The sequence below is a fragment of the Leptosomus discolor genome, chromosome 17, assembly GCF_034619465.1.
Source record: "Leptosomus discolor isolate bLepDis1 chromosome 17, bLepDis1.hap2, whole genome shotgun sequence".
Classification (NCBI taxonomy): Eukaryota; Metazoa; Chordata; class Aves; order Leptosomiformes; family Leptosomidae; genus Leptosomus; species Leptosomus discolor.
Window position 1 is genome coordinate 1,155,522 of NC_141407.1, and position 13,516 is coordinate 1,169,037.

General features: G+C 47.9%; 1 protein-coding gene across 1 annotated transcript; it reads left to right on the forward strand.

Moving 5' to 3' along the window:
• Window positions 1–5,128: 5,128 nt before the first annotated feature.
• Window positions 5,129–13,516, forward strand: LOC104350403 (serine/threonine-protein kinase PAK 3). The gene is given in 6 exon segments (XM_086474932.1): window positions 5,129–5,253; window positions 6,125–6,242; window positions 7,103–7,202; window positions 7,637–7,833; window positions 11,718–11,855; window positions 13,427–13,516. Coding segments are annotated over 6 exon segments (768 nt in total).

Below are 13,516 nucleotides of genomic sequence, written 5' to 3' on the forward strand. Positions count from 1 at the left end.
AGGCTCTACATCCGGACATCTGGCTTGGGCTCTCTTTCGCCTCTACGTCGGGACATCTGTTGGGCTCTATGTCGGGACGTCTGGCTTGAGCTCACTTTCGGCTCTATGCTGGGACGTCTCGCTTAAGCTCGCTTTTTGCTCTATGTCGGGACGTCTGTTGGGCTATATGTCATGATGTCTAGGTTGAGCTCGCTTTGGGCTCTACATCGGGACGTCTGGCTTGAGCTCGCTTTCAACTCTACGCGGGGACGTCTGCCTTGAGCTCGCTTTCAGATCTACATCGAGACGTCTGGTTTGAGCTCACTTTCGACTCTACGTCGGGACGTCTGTTGGGCTCTATATCGGAATATCTTTTGGGGTCTATGTGGGGACGTCTGGCTTGAGCACACTTTCGGCTCTGTGTTCAGACGTCTGTAAGGTTCTACGTCGGGACGTCTGGTTAGAGCTCTCTTTCGGCTCTACGTCAGGACGTCGTTTGGGCTATTCGTCATGACGTCTGGCTTGAGCTCGGATTCGGCTCTACGTCGGCACGTCTGGCTTGAGCTCGCTTTCGGATCTACTTCGCAACATCTGGTTTGACATCTTTTACGACTCTACATTGGGACGTCTGGCTTGAGCTCGTTTTTGTCTCTACAGCGGGACGTCTGAATTGAGCTCATTTTGGCTCTACATCGGGATGTCTGTTGGGCTCTACGTCGGGACGTCTTTTGGGGTCTACATCGGGAAGTCTGTTGGGGTCTACATCGGAACGTCTGGCTTGAGCTCGCTTTCAGCTCTACGCCGGGACATCAGGCTTGAGCTCGCTTTCGGCTCTACGTCGCGACGTCTGTTGGGCTCTATGTCGAGACGTCTGGCTTGAGTTCACTTTCGGCTCTACGTCGGGACATCTGGCTTGAGCTTGCTTTTGGCTGTAAGTCAGGACGTCTGGGTTGAGCTCACTTTCGGCTCTACGTCGTGACGACCTGCTTGAGCTCGCTTTTGGCTCTACAATGGGACGTCTGGCTTGAGCTCACTTTTGGCTCTACGTTGGGATGTCTCGCTTGAGCTCTACTTCGGGATGTCTGGATTGAGCTTGCCTTCAGCTCTACGTCGGGACATCTGTTGCGCTCTACGTCGGGACGTCTGGCTTGAGCTCGCGTTAGCCTCTACATCGGGACATATGGCTTGAGCTCACATTCGGCTCTATGTCGGGACATCTGTTGGACTCTACTTCAGGATGTCTGGCTTGAGCTCGCTTTCCGCTCTACGTCGGGACATCTGGCTTGAGCTCACCTTCGGTTCTACGTCGGGACGTCTGTTTGGCTCTACGTCGGGACCTCTGGCTTGAGTTCGCTTTCGGCTCTACATCGGGACGTCTGCCTTGAGCTCGCTTTCGTCTCTACATTGGAACGTCTGGCTTGAGCTAGCTTTCGGCTCTACGTCGAGACGTCTGGCTTGAGCTTGCTTTCAGCTCTACATTGGTATGTCTGGCTTGAGCTCGCTTTCGGCTCTATGTCAAGACGTCTGGCTTGACCTCGCTTTCAGCACTACGTCGGGATGTCTGGCTTGAGCTCTACTTCGGGACGTCTGCTTTGACCTCGCTTTCGGCTCTACGTTGGGACGTCTGGCTTGAGCTCCCTTTCAGCTCTACGTCAGGACGTCTGGCTTGACCTCGCTTTCGGCTCTACGTCGGGATGTCTGTTGGACTCTACATCGGGACGTCTCGCTTGCGCTCGCTTTCAGCTCTACATCGGGACGTCTGGCTTGAGCTCGCTTTCGGCTCTACGTCGGAATGTCTGGCTTGATTTCTACTTCTGGACGTCTGCTTTGACCTCGCTTTCGGCTCTACGTCGGGACGTCTGGCTTGAGCTCGCTTTCAGGTCTACATCGGGATGCCTGGATTGAGCTTGCCTTCGGCTCTACGTTGGGATGTCTGGCTTCAGCTCACTTTCGGCTCTGTGTTCAGACATCTGTTAGACTCTACTTTGGGACATCTGGCTTGAGTTCGCTTTCAGCTCTACATTGGGACGTCTGTGGGCTCTACTTCATGACATCTGGATTGAGCTCTTTTTCGGCTCTACATCGGGACGTCTGGCTTGAGCTCGCTTCCTGCTCTAAGTTGGGACGTCTGGCTTGAGCTCGCTTTTGGGTCTACGTCGGGATGTCTGGATTGAGCTTGCCTTCAGCTCTACGTCGGGACGTCTGTTGTGCTCTACGTCGGCACGTCTGACTTGAGCTCACGTTAGCCTCTACGTCGGGACATCTGGCTTGAGCTCACTTTCCGCTCTACGTCGAGACGTCTGGCTTGAGCTCACTTTCGGCTCTACGTCGGGCCGTCTGCCTTGAGATCGCTTTCGGCTCTACGTCGGGATGTCTGTTGGGCTCTATGTCGGGACGTCTGGCTTGAGCTCGCTTTCGGCTCTACTTCGGGATGTCTGGCTTGAGATTGCTTTCAGCTCTATGTCGGGACGTTTGGCTTGAGCTCCCTTTCGGCTCTACGTTGGGACATCTGTTGGGCTCTACGTCTGGACCTCTGGCTTTAGTTCACTTTCGGCTCTACATCGGGACGTCTGGCTTGAGTTCGCTTTCGGCTCTATGTCAGGATGTCTGGCTTGAGCTTGCTTTCGGCTCTACGTCGGGACGTCTGTTGGGCTCTACTTCAGTACGTCTGGCTTGAGCTCGCTTTCGGCTCTACGTCGGGACATCTGGCTTTAGCTTGCTTTCAGCTCTACGTTGGGACGTCTTTTGGGCTCTATGTCAGGACGTCTGGCTTGGGCTCACTTTCGACTCTACGTCGGGCCGTCTGCCTTGAGATCGCTTTCAGCTCTACGTCGGGATGTCTGTTGGGCTCTATGTCGGGACGTCTGGCTTGAGCTCGCTTTCGGCTCTACTTCGGGATGTCTGGCTTGAGATTGCTTTCAGCTCTATGTCAGGACGTTTGGCTTGAGCTCCCTTTCGGCTCTACGTCGGGACATCTGTTGGGCTCTACGTCTGGACCTCTGGCTTTAGTTCACTTTCGGCTCTACGTCGGGACATCTGGCTTGAGTTCGCTTTCGGCTCTGTGTCAGGATGTCTGGCTTGAGCTTGCTTTCGGCTCTACGTCGGGACGTCTGTTGGGCTCTACTTCAGTACGTCTGGCTTGAGCTCGCTTTCGGCTCTACGTCGGGACATCTGGCTTTAGCTTGCTTTCAGCTCTACGTTGGGACGTCTTTTGGGCTCTATGTCGGGACGTCTGGCTTGGGCTCGCTTCCGGCTCTACGTCAGTGTCCTAGGTTACAGTGTAAAATGTGCCAAAAGAAAAAAAAGTATTCTATTACCATCTTCAGGAGCTGTTGAGACCAGGTGGGGCGGTGCTCCCTGCCTCCCCCCTCTGGACTATCTTCTGTTAATGGGCACAACAATGCCTTATCACCTGACCCATAGATAACTCGCTCCTGAACTATCTTCTGTTAATGGCCCATCAAGGAACTGCCTCAGGACTCCCCATCCCACTGTGAGATTCTCCGCCCAGGGGGAAGGAGCCAAGCAGTCCATGCTAAATAAAAACTGAGATCTCCAACACCCTAGCAGCCTTCTTCCACTGGATTCCCAGAGGAGTTTTTTACTCCACTGCAGTTCCAGAGGACAAGAGATACCTACCTACCACTGGACCTTCGGAGGAAGACCAGATCCTTTTACCTGATAGCTGCTTCAACAGAACGACATCCATCGCTTCAGGAGGACTGCAGCCACCATCTTATCGGACTGCTACTGCCACCCTAACAGGGTGGCAGGTTGTATTTCTGACTCTGTCAGTGTAAACCAGTGGGATGTTTTTTTTTCCCTGCCTTGTGTTATATATATATTAGTAAAGAACTGTTATTCCTATTCCCCATATCTTCGCCTGAAGGCCCGTTAATTTCAAAATTATAATAATTTGGAGGGAAGGGGGTTGCATTTTCCATTTCAAGGGAGGCTCCTGCCTTCCTCCGTAGGCACCTGTCTTTCAAACCAAGACAGGCAGACTTGAAATAGCCCCAGGGCCTCATCTCCCCAGCAGGCGCGTGTCAGGTAGGGGGGCTCTTCTGGGGTGGGTTTGTAGGAGCCCTTGGCCGAAGCTGAGCTGGAACGCAGGGAGGGAAGCAGGGCTGAGCCCAGAGGGACAGGGCTGGCAGAAGCGGGCTCACAAGGAGGCCAGGACGAAAAGCTCAAGCAGGGACTGTGGCTGCCTGGGGGAAGATGGGACTGGGTGGAGGAGCCAGGATGAGGCAGAGGCAGGCTGGCTGCAGCGATTCAGAGCAAAGTGGTCATATTAGTAATGATCAGACAAGATGGTGTCTTAGAGAATCCTGCTGCTCTTTGGGGTACAGCTTCAGCTTTCTGATTTATCATTCCTGGCTGTCAGCAAATACATCTGAATCTCACGGGTAGTGTCTCATCCACCTGCAGTGCTGGACTTTACAGCTGCTCTTGGGCAGAGGTCTGCAAGGGATCTAAAAAGCCCTAAGCTCTGCTTATGACCCTGGGTGTATCCATACAAATACCGATGAATGGATTATTGTTTTTCAACCCAGAAAATAATTGCAAATCTAAACTGTGCTAAAGAATGACATTTAGAGTTGCAAAATCAACATTCAAGGCGTTAGGAAGTGCTAGGGTTGTATTTTTTTGTGTAACCTTAGTAATCTTTTTAGTACGGCATTTGCTACATAATGTACGTTTGTGTTTTCTTTCAGTTATGCAGTCAAGAATAACAGCAGTTGCTGAAATAATGATCAAAAATCACAGGATTGCTAAAGCTTTATCAGCTGGTTTTGTGTTTTCACAGCAACAAAATCACTTCCTGCTTGCAAAACTTGCATGAATAATAACAGTGGTGATACACTAAGGCCATTTGAAAAGAACGTAGGTCCAGAGAGTGCTGTTAGAGATTTGTGACTGAGAGTTTAAAGACCATTTTTATGGATTTACAAGGCAAAATGTGTATGGCCATGTGTCCTGTAAGCAGCACCCAAGCTAGCAGAGAAATAGGGCGTTGTAGTATGAGTTACTGACCTCTTATGTCTAATAACAAGACAGCTTGGCAGAGCTCTGCTACGTCATGCCAAAAACACTCCCTCCATGTTTCTTCTGCTCTCGTGCAACAGACTGCTCCAACTGATGGTTTTCAATGTCATTTTAGGTGGCCATAAAACAAATTAATCTCCAACAGCAGTGCAAAAAGGAACAAGTCATTAATGAAAGCCTAGTGATGAGGGAAAATAGGAACCCAAATATTGTTAACTATTTAGACAGGTGAGTAGTTCTGGTACTATCGCGTGGATGTTCATTTACGTACTGCAAACCAAAGATTAAAAAAACTTCTGGTCTCTGGCAGAAAATTGACCTCTTTTTTTGTCTACTCATCTACAATTTATGGGAGAAGATCGTGTTTTGTCTGCATTAACCTTTTCTGGCATATATAGTTTGAAGACTGTTTTCAAAAATATGCATCAGCCATAGCTTGCTAAAACAACAGCCTGTGAGTTCACTACCTCCATGTTGTCTTGTTGGTTTTGTTGTTGGTTTTTTTTCTAAGTTGAACATATTTTCTGTGTCCTGTGATAAGTGCTGGTAAACCATCGTAGAAATTATTTCCGTTGGGCTGTTCCCACTATTTTCCATTACTGTGGTTGCCAGGAAGACTAGGTTCTTGTTTCGAGAAACACGTCATTTGCCAGTTTTTAAATTGTTTTTCCTGTCTCTGCATGTATTTTCTGTAAGGTTTTCCAAACTGTTGACCAACTTCTGTCCTCAGTGGTACACCCCCGCCTACCATGGACATCTACGAAAGTTGTGTTGCCTTGTGTCTGGAGTTAATCCTGGGATTGATGCGTTAAGATGATGAACCAGATGATGTGTGATGTCCTGGTTCCAGATTTATCTTCACTGTTAGTAAACTGCATTTTTCCCTTGCTTGCCATCTAAGACATCTGATTTTTCACTTGCATGCCTTTCTCATGTAGGCTGCACAGATTCTAAGTACTGTATAGCCTAGAAGGAAAGTCTAGTCATTTTATTCTGTCTTCATTTAAAATGACCTGGAAACAACATCCACTGGCAGTCTTTTCCATGAGGTAATTTAGCTGTGCCTGTTCATCTCAGTGCCCCTGTTTTCTTCTTTCAGCTACCTGGTCGGTGACAAGCTCTGGGTGGTGATGGAATACATGGCTGGAGGCTGTTTAAGTGATGTTGTTACCCGGTTTTGTATGGACGAAGGGCAGATCGCAGCTGTCTGTAGGGAGGTAAGGGATCCCGCTCGTGTTTCCTCTTCCTTGGACAGGATGGTACTGGTGAACAGGTGGTAAGAACATGAGGGATTTTGTCTTGAGAGCTTTGTTTCTGCATTGCTTTTATGATATGGAGAAGAAAGGGCACCTTAAGCGAACTGCCTGCCAGTGTCACTGCAGTTACTGTACTCTGTCATTACAATCTTAAACACTGTTATTGTATTAGCTCTCTCTTTTTTTTTTTTTTTTTTTTTTTTTAGTTTTACTCTTCTCAGCTTTGCCTCTTTAAACATGTGCCTGGAGCATGTCTGTACTGCATTCCTTGCCTGTAAAACCAAACATGCTGGTGGCAGAATTTTAAAAGAACAGCAAAGAAAAAACAGAGACTCATTTGTCAGAGTCCTCAGCTTAAACAGATAGCATTCCACTCCAAATGGTGTTTGCTTCTGAAAAATGACTAAGGTGCTATTTCCAAACCTGCTGTAGAGCCTGACAATAAAATCTTTGTCCTGCAACCTCCCACCCAACAGTGATCCACTTCACACCGAAGGAAAGGACTTTCTCATTTCTGGCAAACAATAGTTTGTCATACGGATGGAGATAGCACACTGACTGGGCAGCAACCATCCTGGCTGTGCTTTCAGGGGCTAGTCTGTGACAGTAATGGACATTTCTCTTTCCAAACCTGATATGCCTTCCTTTGGAAAGTTATTACTTTAATAGTGTTGAAGCAGCAAGCTATTCCTCTTGACAGCGCAATATTCGGGCATTACTCACAATTCAGCTAGAAATTAAATCTTTTAGAGGCATTTCCTTCTTGTGTGATGAAATCAGATCATTATTTTTTACCCTCATGTTTCCTGTTTATCTGTCAGTGCCTGCAAGCCCTGGATTTCCTTCATTCAAAGCAAGTGATTCACAGGGACATCAAAAGCGACAACATTCTGCTTGGGCTGGATGGGTCTGTCAAATTTGGTAGGTATTCATCATCAGGCACATCCTTCCCAGGCTGTGGCACGGGGCTGCTTTTGACTGACTGCCAGTTCCCCAGAAGGGATGCCTGTGGCTGTGCGCTGACCACTGCTGCCAGTTGCAAGCACAGTTCCAACGTGCAGAGAGGCAGAGAAAGGAAAAAGGTGTCAAGAATGGCTTTGGTTTGTGTATGGCCCTTCCAGAGGGAGGTAGTTACAGTCTAAAGGTTCAAGTCAATAAAAGCCACTGCAGGAAACTTGAGGGTTTTTTTTAAGTGGCCAGTTCAGTATTTCCGTGGCTACAGCACTGAGAAAAAACAAAGCATGGCCGCTTTTCCAGACAGATTCCACAACCTGTTCTCGGGTATAGAGTAGGGATTTCTTTTGCTCGCTTTCCTAATTCAAGCTGCCTTTAACAACACTTGTTTTTCTCCTCAGCTGATTTTGGCTTCTGTGCTCAGATCACCCCTGAGCAGAGTAAGCGGAACACAATGCTCGGGACTCCATACTAGATGGCACCAGAAGTGGTAAGAAAAGAAGCGTACGGCCCCAAGGTGGACATCTGGTCGCTTGGGGTCGTGGCTATGGAGATGGTGGATGGAGAACCTCCTTACTTCAGTGAAGAGCCTCTCAAGGTAAGGTGCACATAAAATCAGATACCACTGTCTTTCAAATCTATCCCCTGTTAGTCCCCCATCAGACAAAATCCCAGCCGCATCAGCTGGAACTAGTTCCCCCACGGCCCGCTTCTAAAGCTCTCACTGGAGCACAGCAGCATCTCCTGTAGCTTTGCTGACATCAAGGGGAGAACCTCCAAAGAGAAGTGACTTGTATGCAGGTCAGAAACGTGCCATCTCTGCCTTCAGTGGGGCTTGAAATACCTTGTGCAGTTTTTGAACTCTCTTTGAGCTGTATCTCTGAGTGACAGCGATTTTTCAGCAGCAAGTTTCTCCAATTGGGGAATTTTTCTGAAAAGCATTCCAGCTGTGTCTGCAGGCAGAGAAGTGTTTTCAAACTGGGGTCAGTGCTGATGACTTAACTGAGCCTTTCAGGAGGTGTCACTGCTTATAGAAATGCCATAATTCTTCATTAGCAAATAACTTTCTAGAAGTATGTTTTAGCACAGAAACTTGTAGTAAACAAAGGCATTTTTAATTATTTGAAGTTTTCAGTTTCATCCTCATTCCTTAAAATGAAATGACCAGCTCTTATCCCAAATGAACGTGTAATAGTGGAGGAATGTATACCAAGATAAACCCTCATGACTGGTAGCTGGAATAAAGTTAGATGCTGCACAGTTAATTCCTGATAGGGATGGAGGAATTTATGAGAAAATTAATTGTGACCCATGTGTATAGATACATAATTACAGAGCATGACGTGTAGCTTTTCTCATAGCAGTCAGGCTGCACTCTCTCTGGTCTATGGCACCCAGACTGCATGCTGCAGGCTGAGAGAAGCAACAGCAGAAGGGTCAGGACATACCCTCCGGCAGGCTACTTAAGAAAGGAATACAACAGCTACACCAGTGTCAGTCCTCCACTCTGTTTGAACAAAGGTTTCTGAGTTTTCTTGGAAGACTTCTTTTGGTTTGGTAGGTGCCACAGGGTTTTGGTTCCAGTGCACACAGGAGGAGCGGTGTGCACTGTGCCACCTCATGAGGGGGGAGAAGAAGCAAACAGGTTTGGGTTCAGCCTGGTGCTGAGTAAGCTGAGTGCACCACAGCCAGCAGGGTGGCAGTAGGCCTGTGTCACTGGTTTGGAGGCTGAAAATTCCAAGCTTCTTTAACCTCAACTGTTGATTAGGGCTCCTCGAGAAGCATCAGGTCAGCTGTGAGGCAGGGAACTGGATTTCTTATCTCTGATCAAATTCACATTCAGTGATTCCTGCCCCTGCCCATATTATTTGAGATGCTCTTCTCCCTACATGCCTCGTCTGCTGCAGGAGTTGAGATCAGCTTGAGCACTTAGAACTTCAAGATGTCTTCAGGTGTCTGAGTCAAACTGCAGGAGGTTAAAATCAGGCCTCTGGAGTTGGTCCCATCTGTATTCGCTTCCTGGAGTCTTGTGCAGAGGTTGTTGCCCCTGAGCTAGGAACAGTGAACAGCTTGTGATGGACCGCCTGCAGTTCCCCAGTTCCCAGCTGGTTTTATGAAGGTGAATCAACACCAACAGGGACAGGATCCCTCTGCTGTTGTGTGTGGAACCGCAGAGTGCAGCAAGAGCTCTCAGCTGCATCCAAATAGGAGAGCTGATAAGCAAGACCTGTGTTTGCAGGTCAGATTTTTAGCTGATGGCACACAGTAGCTGTTGGGTTTAATAGTCACATTTAGACCACATCCAGGGAGTTCTGCGAAGCCTGGAAACCAAAGGATGCTCTTTCACATTTTCATGAATGCTTGTTTTAATAGAGCAAGGCACGCAGCAGCTTCCGTTACTAACATGAGTTGAAATACTGAAATATGCTATAAGGGCATTAAAGTATCATTAATCGTAGAGTTAGCACCAGGCTTAATGTAGATGCATTTGTGCTTTTCCACGTGTAGAGCAAACGCATCCCCTGTTGCTCAGCTTCTTTCCAGCCGATGCAGAACTCACAGGAATGAACCGTTTGCCAGCCAAGAGTGTCCTGGATATTTTTGTGACGGTGTTTGTTTTCTCTCACTGTCATTTCCTTCCACCAGGTGTATGCCTGGGGCCTGAGAGACAAATATTGGTGCGATAAATATCCTTTGAAATGCCGGTTGGACCTCCTCAGTTTCAGTTTTAAGAAAACCCAACAAACCAAATCCTGGGCATTTCTGTTTGCTTTTGCATTTATTAACCGCAGTGCATCAGTTTTCTTCAAAACTGTAGCATGTTTTCCAAATGCTGCGGATCTTCTACAGTTTCAGGCTTCTAAATCATCTGTATGTTGTTCTGTCATGTATCTGGGTGCCCTGGATAACTTTAGGGTATCATTTTCAGAGACTGCAGCTGCAGTTGTATGCCAAATCCATTCTTGTTTCTTGGTACGTTAAAGAAATCCATGAGCTTATTGCCCCTTTGAAGCTACTGCAAATACTCATTTCCTTTGTACTGTACTTGATTTTCTCTGCCAGCTGGATCACAGGAAAGCAAAAGAGACACAGGAAGAAGGTGCTTCAGCTTCCCCTAGACCTTCTTCTGTGGTCATAGAACCATTTAAAAGGTGCAGTACCCAGCTAAAGATGACTCTGCTGATTGGTGTTCTGTGAAGAAAGGAGCAGCTGAAAGAACTTCCTTTGTCCTGGCGCTCCTGTTTCACAGCCAGGCCAATGTAGCCGGAATAAAATTCCTAAGGCTGACATCGGTGCTGTGTTCCTTTACCGCAGGAGAAGGGATGTCCCTGGGGCAGCACAATTTAGCCGCAGTGAGGACAGGCCCTCCAGCTCACCGCTGTGCCTGGTGTCTGAGGTCAGCTGCAGAGGGACAGGACAAGGCTGATTTTGTGACACTTCTGTTGTGGGAAAAGTAGAGAAACTTCCTTTTATTGTTTTTACTCTAGGACGGTTCATTTGCCTTTTTAGGTCTGGAAATTTTCCTCTGTGTTTAAGAGGATAAGAGCAAAGTCCCTTTGACCACCATCTCTTTAAATGCCAGTAGCGCAGAGCTGTTCTTGTCATGGCAGATATTTTTATGGAAGACTCCTAGGCCTATTTCTATTATTATTGCTGTGTATCGGAGATATATTCTGCAAGTTTAGGCTTGAACAGTTCAAAACGTTTGTCCTGCACTTCTAAAGAATATCATGCAGAAGGAGAATGAACTCATCTGTCCAGCTTCTCAGCATGTGAGACCTTGGTTCTGAGTGAACCGCCCTGGATAATGCTCACCCAATGTTTTGCAAAATTACGTTCTAATTCCTTGGCCTGAGGTCTGTCAGGAAGACTTGCTGATCTGGAATTTGGAGACTGCTGACAGACATAGCTGCAGGTGGCTCCTGTCTGCTCAGTTATGCGTTTTATTCATAATCTATTTGTGCACGCAGCTTAAACATCTGTATTGAAAACGAGATTCCAAATGTTTCTGTTTCTTTATCCAAGGAATAAGATGATGGATCTACTTTTTTCATCCATTTACCAATTTTATCTAGAACAGGGCAAAAAAACAGACTACCTTTGTGTTATGGAAGCTGTACTTTGGGGAGCAGTGAGCACTGCAGGGATGCATTTTATGTAATAATCCTTTGAAATAATACAGCTGGGCCAAATTCACTCTTAAAATAGCCACTAAAGCTGGTGTCGATGCATGGAGAAGCAAAAAGTGCTTTTGCTGATGTAGTTCATACTAACCAGGTCAGCCAATGCAATCAGCTGTCAAGGCAAGATTACGTTGATGTTGGAGTAGTTGTGGCTGCATCAGGGTTTTTTTGTAGGTATAGAAAAATCGTCTCTAACCCTCTGCCAGGAAAGAAACTGGACTTTAAAAAACAGGCTCTCTATGAGCAGTTCTGGGTAAGAAAGAAAACGGGTGGAGTCTCGTGTTTCTTGTCTCTCTAGGCAATGGATCTGATAGCGGCCAACGGGACACCGGAGCTGCAGAACGCCAAGCAACTGTCCGCTGAGTTTCGGGCCATTTTGAGCTGCTGCCTGGAGGTGGACGTGGGCAGGCGAGGGTCTGCCCAGGACCTTCTGCAGGTAAAACGCGAAGCGGCTGCAGGTGAAAGAGCTGCGCTGTGTCATGGTTTTCTCATCAGCTGAACTCGAAGGCATCAGATGGAGCCCCCTCATGCTAGTCTCCAGCCTCGGTGCTTTTCAGATGAATAGTAAGTGGAATCATAGAATGCTTTGAGTCGGAAGGGACCTTTAAAGGCCATCTAGTGCAACCCCCTGCAGTGAGCAGGGACACCTTTGGCTGTATCAGGTTGCTCAGAGCTCCGTCCAGCCTGACCTTGGATGTCTCCAGGGATGGGGCTTCTGCCACCTCTCTGGGCAGCCTGTGCCAGTGTTTCACCACCCTCAGGGTAAAAAATTTCTTCCTCATATCTAGTCTGAATCTGTCCTCTTTTAGTTTAAAACCATTACCCCTTGTCCTATTGCGACTAGCCCTGCTAAAAAGTCTGTCCCCATCTTTCTTATAGGCCTCCTTTCAGCACGGGAAGAGCACTAGAAGGTGTCCCTGGAGCCTTCTCTTCTCTGGGCTGAATAACCCCAATTCTCTCAGCCTGCGCTCACAGGAGAGGTGTTCCACCCCTCTGACCATTTTTGTGGCCCTATTTTGTATTTTGGTAGTATGTTCAGTTTTACAGGGTGGCAAAATAACTGCAGTGGAATGATAGCAGGTGCAGAGGCCTGAAATGGTGTTGGGGACTGGTGTATGCCGAGAGAAGACCAGGGAGGAATGCAGTGAAGTCATTCCCAGCCACTCGGTCAGAGGTTTGGCGGTGGGAAGGAAGGGGCTGTGGGTGCTCCCTGTGAGCATCAGAGGGGCCCCGGCTTGTCCCTCCTGCCTCACTCTTAGAGGTTTCTGCTGCTGAGCCCCACTTTTAGAGGTTTTTGCCAGCAGAACGGGGACGGCTGAGCAAGACTTGTCACAGCTAATTCTGTTGCCTGGCATAGTTGAGTAGATGAAAACTGCTGCAGGTTTAGTGCCAGGTTTTCTGGCAGGTAGGGAGTGGCACCATGTGCCACTTGGCTGTCCCTGCTGTGAAGGTGCCAGCCAGCGCAGGAGGGGCAGGGGATGGGGTGGTAGACAATGCTGCCCCTGCAACCCAGAGCTGAGTCCATCAGCACTCTGTCACTTGTCTCCCTGCTCTTTTCTCTACCTCATTGGCCTTCAGAAGAACACACAGGCCTAAATACCGCTGGGATAAATTTTTCCTAGAGGTACTGGAGTTCCCTGAGGCACGGCTTGTGCCCCTCATCTTTTCTGACCACTAAAATAGCCCATGTCTTTAGAAAATGGGAGCCTTAGTAACTTTTTTGAGTTTCCTGAAAGGAACAAGGCCCTGGGACAGCAAGCAGCATTCTCAGAGCACTGGCAGGGCAACAATGCCAGCAAGCTGAAGACACCTTGATAAATGGATTAATTGAATGATGGGCCATGTTTGCCTGAGATAGCAAGGGACTGGACTTGAAGACGCAGGTGCAGGTGGTCCCCTCAGTCCCATTTCTGCATATTCCTGGTAACCTGCAGAATACTGCTTGAGCCCATCAGTAACTGAGTTTGGAAAGTAATGATTCTTTTTTTTTTTTTTTCCTTTGGGCAGCATCCATTTTTAAAGTTAGCCAGTCCTCTCTCCAGCCTGACACCTGTGATCTTTTCAGCAAAGGAAGCGATTAAGAACAGCAGCTGCTAG